At 39.2% G+C, this 14,661-nt stretch overlaps 1 protein-coding gene across 2 annotated transcripts in view; it reads right to left on the bottom strand.

The window, feature by feature from the left end:
- The window catches only part of fgd (faciogenital dysplasia), a 49,556-nt gene that overhangs the window by 25,414 nt on the left and 9,481 nt on the right, over positions 1-14,661 (bottom strand). The window contains exons 1-2 of one of the 2 annotated variants that reach the window (XM_051117768.1): positions 10,686-10,789; positions 556-717 (exon numbers count right to left, since the gene is read on the bottom strand). In XM_051117768.1, the coding sequence (XP_050973725.1) occupies positions 556-717; positions 10,686-10,713 (190 nt within the window). In that variant the 5' untranslated portion in view covers positions 10,714-10,789. Of the gene's footprint in view, positions 1-555; positions 718-10,685; positions 10,790-14,661 lie in introns of those variants that run through there. The other variant, XM_051117769.1, reaches the window with a different exon arrangement.

Genomic DNA, 14,661 nt, shown 5'->3' with positions numbered 1-14,661 from the left:
ACAATTCACCCGCGCCACATAAAGCCGCATGCAAAGAACCAGCTAAGAGCACAAGAAAGATGGAGACGATTCAGCTGTCCGAAAAACTGGCAGCTTCCTGAACCAGAGAACAGGAAGTAGAGATGAGCGTGCGAAAAGTGCTGTGGTTACACAGCAAGATACAAACACACAAACATAACCACACACACACACACACACAACAGAGTCAAGATGATGAAGTGTGTAGTTGCATGAGCGGATAAACCGCCTCAGATCTGTATAAGTTTGTAAAGTGTTTATTGGATGAATTGCATAAGCATGTGAGGACTGAATGAAATATAACTTTAATGATGCAATTCACAAGTCAAGCTGAATTCAGGAAGCAGATAGTCTGAGCTGCGCGCACTTCCTTCCTCTGTTGTGCAGTATAAGAAAGCCACAAAATATCCATGCACAGTTCACTCACATCACAAACACGCACACATGCTGGAAACCTAAAAACAGGATCATTACCATAACAAAATCATTGATTTTTCAGAAGACAGTTGGTTTGAATGACAGTAACACGTTTAATACCGTGGGGTTTCTGTGTTCTGGGCGTTTTGGGCGTGGCTAAGGCAGTGGGGCGTGGCCTCTCTGAGAGCGGGGTAGGGCATGGCCTGGGAGGGGGCGGGGCTTTCGTCTCCAGGGGCTGCTCTACAGATCCACAGGAGTACTGCAGCGCTGCTGGAGACAAATCTACAGAAAACACACAAAACATGAAAACACAGCATTTGACCAGCATTACATTATATTATATCAGCAGAAGAAATCTACCACAGCCAGTTTCTATATTTAGATATTTTAGTCAACATTACCCAAATTCTTATCAGATTAACATAATTCCTCCCAACAAACACATTCATTTCAGCTGACTACTTTTCTAAATTGATACACTTATGTGCTTCTAACACGTATGCTTTGTAAACAATAGCTTTCTGACATCCTTGTATATATCATGAGAAAGTTACCAGCTTTAATGTTTATCACGCGTTAGATGATATTGTGTTTCGAAAGTCTTGTGGCTATACCTTCTACACATCATTTTAACAAAACAAGGATTAGGTCTTAAATATTTTCTGTGGTAACTAACACGTTGTAGCCAAGGAGATTCTACTGAACCCAGAACACTTCAGTTAAAAAACCTCACACAATCACAAAAGACATTTCACACAGTTTAATGATGCTGCTTCTTTACACATTTCACCTCGGCCTACGTCATTTCATCTGTGTAATTCTATAATACACATTATTTATAGCAGCTGAAAATCAAGAAACTTCTCGACTCGACCTTCATCGTGACCAGTGAGACACCAGCCATCGAATGAACGATCAATACAGACACAATTACATCTCAAACTCTACCGATCACATCTCAGCGCAGCTCACACAACTGCCACGAATGATACGATATTTGCATGAGTGTTTGCAGAAGCGTTTGACAGTTTCGTACAGTCAAAACCAAACATTTCACAGGTCAAAACCTCCATCTGAACACTTCTGGCGTGTGAGCACCTCAATACATCCACCTGCTTCCCACAGACAGAAAATCATCAGTTTCTTCTAAACTACATGATGAAGGGGAGACCAAACTGAAAGTTTTACTTCATTCTCCTGCCTCCTAGAGGATTCTCCTGAGAAAACATCCCCAGTGATCTCACACATCTCCAGAAAAGTCCTCAACACTGTCTCAAACTGTGCTTGGAAGTGCCAAGATAACAGTCTGCCATCAAGACTAACAGATCTGAACCCAAACTTAAACATAAGAGAAGTTTGTGTTTCTAAGACGAATACTTAAATTACTCTGATCTCCGATTACTGATACCTCCTTGTGAGCAATAACATGTTACAGATACAGAAAGAGAGAATTCTCTAAAACATGAGACTTACTTTACACTCTGGCCCAGATCATACGCTTCTCTCCTCAGGACTGACTCAAACTGTGTGTGTGCTTGTGTGTGTCTTTAGCCTCCTCCCTGTTACCTCATGAATATGTAAAGCACACACACACACACCCACACCTGTGACAGGTGAGAAAATCTGAGCTGGCACTGACTGCACCTGCTGTTGTTAGCAGTGCTGAACTCCACCTGCCAAACCCGCTTCACACGCAACACTGTCTGTATGTGTGTGTGTGCATAATCTACAGACACAAATGAGCTCAATCTGACTAAACCTGCCCTTCGCAAACAATCAGAAGCTTCCTTAAGTAATAACAGTGTTTCAGCAAAGCAAATGTGACCCTATTCACTTTCTAGAAACGTATGTTTCTGGTTTAGTTATGTGTGATTCATTAATGCATGTTATTGCAAATAAAACAAAAAGGATTCATAATCTTTCACATAAATAAAAAACAAACACTGGTTGCAGCTGACATCATCACCAATTTCTTATTGTTCCGCCATCTGTCACAGAAACACTTTCACCAAAATGCTCCTCATGGATAAACACTACATCACTTATTTCACACTAAATATCCTGTTTTACTGGGGAAAGAATCATGTGTACATAAAATGAGCAAATGTCCCAATATGAAATTCTGTTTCGTGGCATATTGAGAAACACTCCTAAATCTAATCAATGATACTTCATGTTCTTCAACACACACACACACACACACATAATGCAGCTGAAGGTCAGGACACTTGTTAGTGAGTCTCTGAGTCAGAATGAAGGGCTCTTGGGGAAAAGTCTTACATTTTTTCTGAAGCTAAGGTATCTAGATACTGTCAGATGTGTGTGTGTGTGTGTTAGTATATGAACACTTGTTCATATTTTAGAAACAAATTTGTACCTGACAAGACCTCCAATAACCTCATTTTGGGACATCATCATTTGCAATAGGGCTGCACGATAAATCGCAACAATATCGCAATCGATATTAAGAAAAACTGTGATATTCATGTGCGCATCTTGTCAGAGAAGTACAGATCTGTGATCAGTAGTAAACAAAGACTATAGAATACCCAAGACTTGTCACTCGTATAGTTTTGAACAAGGAAAGATGCAACGCTCATTATGGCTGCGAAGCCCCGCCTTCTTAATGAAAGAGCCAATCGGCCGTTAGAAGTCCCGGTTGCTATAGAAACAGTCAGTGTTCTGAGACGTGCGCTTAGTGCTGTGCATGCGCACTGGCTGATCTCGCCTGAATAATACACTTCTTTTAACGCTATTGGAGCATAAGGAACAATATTTACGAGGCAGTTTGTATGAAAATTTCAAATATGAAATTTAACTGTAAGCTTGGTGAACAGTTTTGGAGAATTTGATGTTTCCCCATTCAAATAGATAAGAGCTGCACTTGCCTGCCTGAGGGGTGTTTCAAAGATGGCCGTCGAGTGAAATGACTTGCCTTAAAGGGGTCATCGGATGCAAAGTTCACTTTTATATGTTGTTTGAACATTAACGTGTGGCAGTGTATGTACACATCTACCCTATAATGATAAAAATCCATGCAGTGGTTTTTAATTAATCTGTAAAAATAATATCCCCTTTTTCAAATCGAGTCATTCTCAAATGCCTGTTGTTCTGGCGTCACACCGACAGAGGCCGCTCCCACTATAGTTGATTGACATGAGCGTCTTACCTCAGACCCGCCTTAAATCAGCTGTAACAGTCCGAGCTCCACTGTTTCGATGCCGGAGCAGGGATGTAAGTTAGACAATAATATCTCAGATTAAGCGATTGAGGTGTTGTGTTGCTGGATGTAATAATGAACATAGTGGTCGTCATTTACTACATCTGAGCCGCTGAAGATGCAGTGGATTACGTTTGTTTGTGAAGGGAATGCGCCTCCCGATCTACATATATCCGTCTATGTTTGCGCAAATCATTCATGATCCAGCTTCACTTACAGCAGAACTGAGTAAAAAGGTTTTTTTATGAATCTCTGCAATCACCTTTCCTAATAACGTGCTAGTTAGCAAGTTTCACGGCTAAACGCGGCTAAAGTAAACAGGCTCGTCACTCCACAGAGAGAAGAGAGGGGCAGGACGAGCAGAGCTCATTAACATTTAATGCAACCTCCACCAAGGTAAAAAGGATGTTGTTTTAAACTACCATTGAGAATTTTTAATTATAGACTTCTCATTAAGACCCTAAAGAATCATATCAGCTTGTGGAAAATGGGCATCCGATGACCCCTTTAAAGGGACTTTGGTAGTAAATCCCCATCCAAAGGTTAGAGGGCGCTCTCGCGTGGAAATTCCAAATACGCTCCAAAGAAGAAAACAAGGAAATAACGTTCGCTGCAGCTGAATAAACAGAAGATTTAACTGCTTTCATTGATTTAACGTGACTAATAAATGCACGACTGCGACAATATATGGTTTATCGGACTTCTTATTATAATTTTCATTATAATACAGTATATAATAATGCAATGCTATTCAACATAGCTTTTATTACAGCTTAGAATGCTGTAAAATATGTTGCGTGCCTTATTCTGTGTAAGAAGCCACATCATCTCACAGAATATATATCGATGATATCGTCTGTGTGGTTTTGCGTAGCTTATCGGTGAACTACGGCTCTGTGTACTGACGCTGCTCTATCTGAAAGCATGTACATGATGGAGATTTACTGTTCATTACAGGACTGGCTTTAATGACAAAATGTGCATGGATTTATCGTATTTACCTAATTTGCAACTAAATTTGCAAAAAAAAGTGTTTTTTTTGTTAGGGTTAGTGAGTGAGTTACAGTTCTGTTATAGTCATTATAACTAGCTGTATATAAAAACAACATACACTCTTAAAAAATAAAGGTGCTTTAAGAAGGTTCTTCACAGCGATGCCATAAAAGAATCATTTTTGGTTCCACAAATAACCATTTAGTCAAAGGTTCTTTAAAGAACCATCTCTTTCTTACATTTTTATAATCTGAAGAACCTTCTTTCACCACAAAGAACCTTTTGTGAAACAGATGGGTTCTTCAGATGTTAAAGATGTTTATGGAACCATTTAAACAAAAAAAAAAAAACGTTCTTCTATGGCATCATGAAGCACCTTTATTTTTAAGAGTGTAAGTCTACTGAATGTCCTGATGCGTATGTGTGTGTGAGACAGATAAATAAAATAAATAAATAAATAAATAACGGCCCAACAGCAGTCATTTGACAAGATCAGCAATAAGGCTTTAATGATTGTAACAGTGACTGTTAATGATTGTTCTTTAATACACACATACACATTTCGTTTTTGTGTTTTATCAGTCTTCATACAAGTAAGTTTTTCTACTGTACAAACTGTGTTTTCCATGCCCATACCCTAACCCTACACATAAACCCCTCACACACACACACACAAACATCATCTAGTATGACTTTTAAATCATTTTTTTCCATGGGGACCAAAAAATAACCCCATTACAACTAAAATTTTTAGGTTTTACAATCCATGTGGGGATATTTAGGGATATTTAGATATTCACACAACCACAAACACACACACACACACACACACACGTTTGTTTTTGTGAATTGTGGGGACTTTCCATAGATTTCTATAGATTTTATACTGACCAAACGATATTGTCTATCCCCTAACCCAACCCTAACCCTAAACCTAGCCCTCACAGAAAACATGTTTGCATTGTTACACTTTCAGATAAACATCATTTACTATTTTAAAAAATTTCAGGTTTTACTATCCTTGTGGGGACATTTGGTCCCCATAATGTAGCAAAAACAAGTACACACACACACACACACACACACACACAGTATGTCTGTGTATTTTTTTTTTTTCACAGAAATAGTACATTGTTAATTAAATAATAATATTTGTTTACTAAAAACATTATCGCCAATGCGTCATAAATCATGATGAGGGCAGAGCATGTCAGCTTGTTTTTCCATGACTAACATAATTAAGGCTTTTGTAAAAGCACAGGTTCATCAAGTTACTTAACAAAAAGCCACACAGAATTAAAATGACCTTAAAATGATGCATTTTCTGTTTCCAAGATAATAAAAACAATGTTGGCTTCCTTATTTGTCCTGAACTTACTAAGCTGTTTCTGTATTTATTACTGACGTTACAATGCAATTACCCCATCCTAGTACTACATTTATGTGGCCAGTTCAAGGATTTTGCGTAGGGCATCAGCTTTTCATACTCAAGCTGAGAAATGAGTGTCCTAAAAGAAATAATGAAAATGTGCTCTTTTGTTTGTTTGTTTGTTCATCAGATTTGTAGAAATGTGTCATTCCATCACTGTCTCACCAGTGGATCCACTACAGTGAATGGGTGCCATCAGAATGAGAGTCCAAACAGCTGATAAAAACATCACAATAATCCACAAGTAATCCACACCACTCCAGTCCATCAGTTCACATATTGAGAAGACAAAAGCTGCGGCCTGAGGGTGAGGACATTTTGTGAGCAAGTGATAAAATGACACATTTCTCCAAATCTGGTGAACAAACAAACACATCCACATCTCAGATGGCCTAAGTGTGAGCACATTTTTGGGTGAACTACTCTTTGAATGATCTAAATTGTAATACATGAGTAAATTATGACAGCCCACAATGCTTAGAACAAAACACAAAACACACTCAAATACTCAATCAAACACACACACACTGCAGGATGAGGACGGTCAGAGAGGAAGAGGAAAAGGCAGGAACACTAATAACTCTCCAGGGACGAGCAACTGTAAGCCATCATGTACAATATGCCACTCGATAATGAGCAGCTCATAACCCCATAATGCCCAGCAACATTGCTATGTGTGTGTGTGGAAACAGGCCGCGGTCCCACCGAGCTCATCAACTGCCACACGCACACACTGGACGGGTACAGAGGGAAATGGGTCAGCAGTGAGATGAAGAGAGATATAGCACCAGTGCCGCCCATCTGTCCGCCTGCTGCCTCCTAACCTCTATCAGTCAGTGTGTGTGTGTGTGCTGGTATGTCCTGACTACACCTCTGTGAGAAATACAGGAGTGATCCACTGCACAACGCCCCAGGATGGACACACACACACACACACACACACACAGACACACATCATTACTGCACTAGCTCTGCCTTCTCCCGAATGTCATGTGTGAATGGCATTGTATATAGAGGTCACATGACTTCAGTCAAAAGACCAGTGCTTTTATCATCAGATAGTAAAGAACACAGATTTAGCCTGTCAATATTATATATACACACTCACAAATACACTTTTTCTTATTTGTTCATTTAAATGTTCAAGTAAACACTTCATATTCACATTCCAAGTTACTATTGGCTCTCTAGAATACAAATGCATTTGTCTATGTCAATGTGACACACACTTACAATACTGTCAGCACAGTAAAATAACACTGAGAAATCTTCCTTAAATGGGCCATTTCCTACACTTTTGTAGCATTTTCTAGTTTCCAGCCATCAAGTAGGCAAAAGCATCTCAAAGTGAGGAATCACCCTCATTCATTCATGGTCAAACACTCATGTGTCGTCCACACAGTGTGTAAAAGTCAGAGTGAGTGTGTGCTCACACCGAGACAGAACCAACATGGCTGTTACTATGACAACAGATCATCAGCGGGATCCGTGACGACCGTCAGACCAGCGTGTGGAATGATCAGACTCACACACACACACACACACACAGACACAACACTGTCACCGAACAACACACGGCACACACAGCCTCAGCAACAGAAGTGTGATTATGCATGAAAGAAGCAAGTATTTTTATTCATGCTTCTCAGTATTGAAAATATTCTATTTGTTATTGACACTGAGTACAATGCATTCTGGGATTGCCTTCTTTGGCAAGGACACATGCATGTTTTCCTTAGAATTATTAGTTCATTTTGGCAAAATATAATTAAAATGTTACATGTTACTTCCCTAACACATCTACTGCTTACACAAACGTTGATTTGAAGACAAAACTATAATGCTATAAGAAACAGAAAAGATTAATTCATTGTTTACCTGGGTCTTTAGTCTATGATTAGCTCACCTCACCTCTTATCTGACAAGTTTTCGGGTTTGAGTCATTCATTCATCATGTGACAGCCCCATAAGATGAACGAACGACTCGAAAAACCCAAAGATTCGAAACAGGTGAACTAATTCCAGTACAGAACATAATAGGATGTTGCGCATACGCGACTGAACGAATCACTCCCCGAGACACATTAAAGATTCGTTCAAAATGAAAGCATAGCATTGTGGACGCGCATCTCAGAGCCTGTGCTTCACAAGCTTTTGTGGTTAAAAAGTATACAAATTTTTATTTTTCGAAAAAATGGCCGCTCGTTTCACTAGGTAAGACCCTTCCTCCTCATCTGGGATCGTTTAGAGCCTTTGAAGCTGCATTTAAACTACATTTTAGATAAGACCCTTCCTCCTCATCTGGGATCATCAACTCATTAGTTTGAACTAATGCCTTTCTCAATCAGAAGCATGCATTTAAACTACATTTTAGAAGTTTAAAATCGGGGCACCAATGAAGTCCATTATATGGAGAAAAATCCTGAAATGTTTTCCTCGAAAACCATTATTTCTTTACGACTGAAGACAGAAAGACATGAACATCTTGGATGACAAGTGGTGAGTAAATTATTTGTGAATTGTTGTTCTGGAAGTGGACTTCTCCTTTAAATGAGATCTTCAGATCCTACTGATGCTGTAAGAGCTGAGTGAGGCCGGTGTGCTGTTGGATGATGGGACATCCCGCACACACGAGTTTGTGAACCAACCAATCACATCACACATCTGCGACGGTTCACATAAGAGTTTAACGACAGCATCTCTTCAATACCTCTTAGCTACGAGTACACATTAAATACGTTACTGAAGACAGGTGAAGCGAATGTCCAGTGTGCATCAAAACAGCAGAAATCCAGAAAACGCACAGTGTGACTTTCTTTTTATGAAACTGCTTTAGAAACAAAATGTGAGCTCAAGACTGACAACATTTAAGATTTTTCCAACAAAACCTGTGGCTTTTGGAAAGAGTTACTAAGAAATACGGCTCAAAACGTCATGCTGTATAACGAATATATTGTCACAGATAGAGAGTGCTGCTACAAATAATTTTACAAATAATTCTGTTAAAAAAAAACGACTTCAATTTCATATGCAGAGCTGCTGAACAGGTGCTTCACATCAAAGCTAAAGACAGTTTACAATGTGGTAGAAACTCATTCCATTCACAGAACTAAACACCACAAGATCCCACCAGAAATTCACATTTTCTGTAGAAAAACAGAGTGGCGTTTGCCTGTGCAAACACAAGAGCATTGTGGGTGGCAGCCGGAGCTGGTCTATGTGGTCTTTTGTCATATGTGGTTGCTAGGGTGTTGCTACACTCTAAAAAATGCAGGGTTGTTTCAACCCATCTTTGGGTCAAATATGGACTAACCCCACTGTTGGGTTCCATTTTTAAATTAAATATTCAACTCAAAAGATGGGTATGTCCATATTTGACTCAAAATTGGGTTGGCTGGTCACTGAGGAATAGTTCACCCAGAAATCAGCTGAAAATGTACTCCCCCCTGAGGCCATCCAAAAAACAAATCCATCATTAAGGCGTTTTAACATTTTAATATTAACAATTAAACTGTTGCTAACTAGTCCATAATAGACACGCTTCCTCCAGGGAAAAAGTCCATCTCCTGTTGTCTCTAACATCAAAATCCAGCCACATATTTGTTCGGAGCTGTTTTGGACTGGTTTAGCTGTTTGATCTGTGCAGATTTGTTTGATTCAGACCAGACCACCTTTTCACTGGAAGAAGCCTTATTATGGATTAAAAATGTCTCAAGATGTTAACTGATGGACTGGAGTGGTGTGAATTACTTGTGCATTATTGCAATGTTTTTATCAGCTGTTTGGACTCTCATTCTGACGGCACCCATTCACTGTAGTGGATCCACTGGTGAGACAGTGATGGAATGACACATTTCTACAAATCTGATGAACAAACAAACTCATCCTCATCTTGGATGGCCTGAGGGTGAGCACATTTTCTATTTCAGTAAGTCAAAAGAGCCCACAGACCCTCAAGTCTCTGATATCACATGCCAGTTAAAGAAACTGCATCAGCCACACAGAATTGTTTTCTTAATTCACAGGTTTCCTGCAGTTCACACTCATTCTGGGTCTTCCCTCAAAACTTTTTAGCAGCGTAAATAAAACTAAAACACGCTTCTGATCAGACTTCTAGCACATCTCTCCTTAACAAACTGCACGATTTAAGGTATTATTAGCTCATATTGTGCCTGAAGCATGAACAGGATGAGTTGTTAATAGGGCTACAGGTTTGTTCCAATCACAAGTGTAACCAATAGTAATACCAATACAAGATTTACATGAGTAAATATGGAATCAAGCATCATTTCACTACCACTGAGGACAATATGAGCACTACATCGTGTATAATCCTAAAAACATGGCACAACTTATTTAATCAGCTGAAAAAGAGTAAAAATCCTCCAGGATGAAGCAGCATAACCTCAGCCTCGGCACAACTCTCTCAATAAAACATGAAAGCTGAGCATGCATATTTCAACAGGCTTGAGCGCTCGTACTCCACATTCACCAGACCGACGCTCAGCAGATATGACCGGATCAATACGGTCTGCTGGCCATCACAACACAAACACATCAGCAGCACAGAAACATTTACAGCGACCACAGAAAATAAGCAGCACTCACCAGCTGTGCTCTCCACGCTCACACACATTCACGGGTCCATGCGCACAATAGCACACATCCGATACGACTGAGACCGGCTCCCATCCGTGCACACTAGCGCTCCCCTCCTCCTCCTCCAGCGCCGCTCCTCCCCCTCTATCTGTCCCCAAATCCCCCTCCATCTGAACAATATACACCCCCCCCACCGCTCCACACCGACCCACAATAATGCCGCCGAGACGTCTCCATGGCAACTAATGACAGCGGGAGCAGGGCAAACGGAGGGAGGAAGAGAGAATGGAAAAATCAGTCAGGAAGGACAGAGTGAGCGACAGACAGCTCAATAACTGCCTGTTTGGAGGTTACCAGCCTTCAGCGATAAATGTGTCGCCTGTTTCTCCTCATCTATGATCTACAGGCTTCAGATGTTGAAGCTTTTGTTGACTAATATAAAATGCATGGAATGGATGAGCAGATTCTTCAACAAGTGCCAAGACATTTAAAACTCTGAGGTCGGTCTGATGAGAGAAAGTTCAGAGTGAGCAGAGCTGGAATCTACACCATGAAACTCTCCTATAAGAGTTGGCTTTTGTTAATGTTTCAAAGTAGGATGCAATTCCCATACTTCCATTTGTGTTATTTTATAGCTTTGTAGACTATTATTTTAGTAAAATGTGAAAAAATGGTTCAAATAAAGAACGAATAGTCTCCAAACCTTTGACTGGCTGTATATCAGCACATCAGTTACTATAATTAGAAAGGAGAAGTCCACTTCCAGAACAAAAATTTACATGTAATGTACTCGCCCCCCTTGTCATCCAAGATGTTCATGTCTTGTTCTTCAGTCGTTAAGAAATTGTGTTTTTTTACATTTCAGGATTTTTCTCCATATAATGGACTGATATGGTGCCCCAATTTTGAACTTCCAAAATACAGTTTAAATGCGGCTTCAAACGATCACAAATGCAGTTGTAAATGATCCCAGCCGAGGAAGAAGGGTCTTATCTAGCGAAACGATCAGTTATTTTCATAAAAATAATACATTTTGTATACTTTTTAATCTCAAACGCTCGTCTTGTCTTTCTCTCCCTGAACTCTGTGTATTCTGACTCAAGACAGTTAGGGTATGTCGAAAAACTCCAATCGTATTTTCTCCCTCAACTTCAAAAATCATTTCAAAATTACCCTACATCACTGCAGAAGTACTGACTCAGTCTTTACAAAGTGAACATGCAAAGAAGATCAAACACCCTTAACCAAAAAGGTAAAACAGCGATATAGGACGATTTTGAAGTTGAGGGAGAACATGAGATGGGAGTTTTTCGACATACACTAACTGTCATGAACCGGAACAAAAACAGTCCAGGCAGAGTAAGACAAGACGAGCGTTTGACATTAAAAAGTATATAAATTGTATTATTTTTATGAAAATAACTGATCATTATACTAGATATGCTAGACCCCTCTTTCTCGGCTGGGATCGTTTATAACCGCATTTAAACTAGATTTTGGAAGTTCAGAATCGGGGCACCATATCAGTCCATTATATGGAGAAAAATGCTGACATGTTTTCCTCAAAACCCAAATTTCTTTACGACTGAAGACAGAAAGACATGAACATCTTGGATGACAAGGGAGTGAGTACATTATATGAGAATTGTTGTTCTGGAAGTGGACTTCTCCTTTAACCTATAATCACATATACTGTACATTAGCAGTATAGATCTTTAGATTGGTCTTTGTTCACGTAATGAGCTCTTCTTCGCACACACACACGGGTCTCCACCTTCATTCTCTGTCATTCAGCAGCAGGCAACATTGAGCAGCTCCAGATTCACACACATTGAGCGGCTCTTCGCTGACTCACTCTGGGAACGATGCAAAGGCAGTGGTGCTGGTTTTGCGGTGTGATGTTTGAGAAAGTGGAATTAGGAACTGATGGTGGCTAAGAACAAAACTGGCCGATTTTAATAAGAGGGGAAGCAGAATTTTGAGCCGTGGAGGTTCAGAACGATGTGAGAGTGAGTAAATGACATGAGTGAATTAAACATTTAAGCCGTCGTCTTTCACTGAGATCAGTCATGGTTTGACAATAAAGCAGACTGCCGTCATCAGGCCATCAGTGGAGTATTTGAAATGATGGTAAACCATTAACTTCCTCTCTGACAGAGTTCTGTGTTCCTCTGTTCCTCCTAAATTGAAAATATGAGGAAATATGAATATTTCAGAGAGATGCTCAAGTATTGTGATGTCAAGAGTAACAGATGTCAAACAAATGACTGTCATCACAACAATACTCTCAGACAAATAACGCTCAGATCTTGAAGGAGAACGCTGAGTCGTTGTCATGGAAACTATAACTACATTCCTGACCATCACCAATTACAATCTACAGACTGAGTGCTCTCGACACACATCTACACACAGATATGAAACAGGTAGTGTGTACGTTTGAAAGGCCGCATGTTCTTATAAACTGCATGCTCTCATACTGCACCAGAACAGAATAACACCACTGCATGAGCAACTAGGTGTACACTTCAGGCCCGTACACGTCATGCAGATTTCATTCATGACCACTTTGTAAATGTGGTTGGAGCATGTGTGTATTTCATAATGAATGTTAGAATGAAATCAAAGTCAACATAAAAATGAAATTCACACCTATTCATTTATTTCTAAATGTAAATATTACATTTAATAATAAATGTTAATGGTCCAGTGTTTCCCCTGCCATTATATTAGGGGACCGCCCCTCGAACGGCACCCCTTCCCCCCTTGAAGCTCAAGTAAACTTTTTCTATATAGCGCCAGATCTCAACAGACATCATTTAAGGTTACCTTTTGCTATAGAACAGGTCTATACCTTGTTCTTTTATTAAACAAATGACATAGCCTTATGTTACTTATCTTATTTACACAACGGCATGTCATTTATGTGTCCACGTGGTCACGCGTCTACAATTTCTTGGAGTCCATTCATAAAAACGTATTTACTCTATAGCACGGAATGCTACAGAATTCGTCAATTTTTGGATGAATAAATCAAAAGTAGGTCTCTCACTTAATTCGATTCGCGATATGGACTATTGTCTGTGAAAAAAGATGGTTTAAATATGAATCCTCCATGTTCTGTTTGGCTCTGTATGAATGAATGGCGGAGACGCGGTTTTGTTTACTACACAAATACTGAAGCATACGTAATGTTCACAGTTATTTTCGGCCTCTGCGTCTCATTATATGACGACATAAACGTATGAACTTAATCTCCAGAACTGCTGTGAGAGTCACTTCATGTGTATTCTACTGTTTTATTTGAGAAAATTAGCATCATATCATAGTGTATACATACAAAAACTAACCGGCAACCTGTCAAAATAAAAGTACGGTTTAACATGTAACAGAAATGTATTAGTCTTGTATTACTTTTGTACAGTATAATGTAGGTGTTTATATTCCCATTTCTGGCAAATTTAAATAAAACAATTAAATGCAGAAATTATAATAATAACAGAAATAACAGAAAAAAAAAATTCATTTCATTAAAAATAAATAAATGTTTAATGCCTTAATTTGATTATCAGAAAAATTAAAACACACAAGAATTTTTATTGTTCAAAATGTTAAAATTGAGATTTTTCGACTTATTTTTTTCACTGAAATAAATGTTTTTGTTTTTACACAGAGAGTAATGTACCAAAAAAAGTACCGTACCGTACCGTTGGTACCACCCCCCCACCCCAAAACCAGAATCCTAGGGGAAACACTGTGGTCTTTTTTATCAGTTTATGCCAGAGGTGCCTAATACTGCAATGCAAAAAGAGAAAGAAGACTGAAACCAAAAATATATGCTTCAATGGCACATTTTTCTCCCCCTGCTCTTGTGATTTTGGCCATCTTTAGTCTATGCTATTTCAACTAGATTTCAGAAAGTTCCCTGGCTCCAATTTTTGATTTTAATCAATATTTTTTTGGAAGAAAGATAAACATGTATAGT

Source organism: Labeo rohita, chromosome 8 (assembly GCF_022985175.1).
Source record: "Labeo rohita strain BAU-BD-2019 chromosome 8, IGBB_LRoh.1.0, whole genome shotgun sequence".
Classification (NCBI taxonomy): domain Eukaryota; kingdom Metazoa; phylum Chordata; class Actinopteri; order Cypriniformes; family Cyprinidae; genus Labeo; species Labeo rohita.
This window is presented reverse-complemented; position numbering and strand designations above follow the sequence as displayed.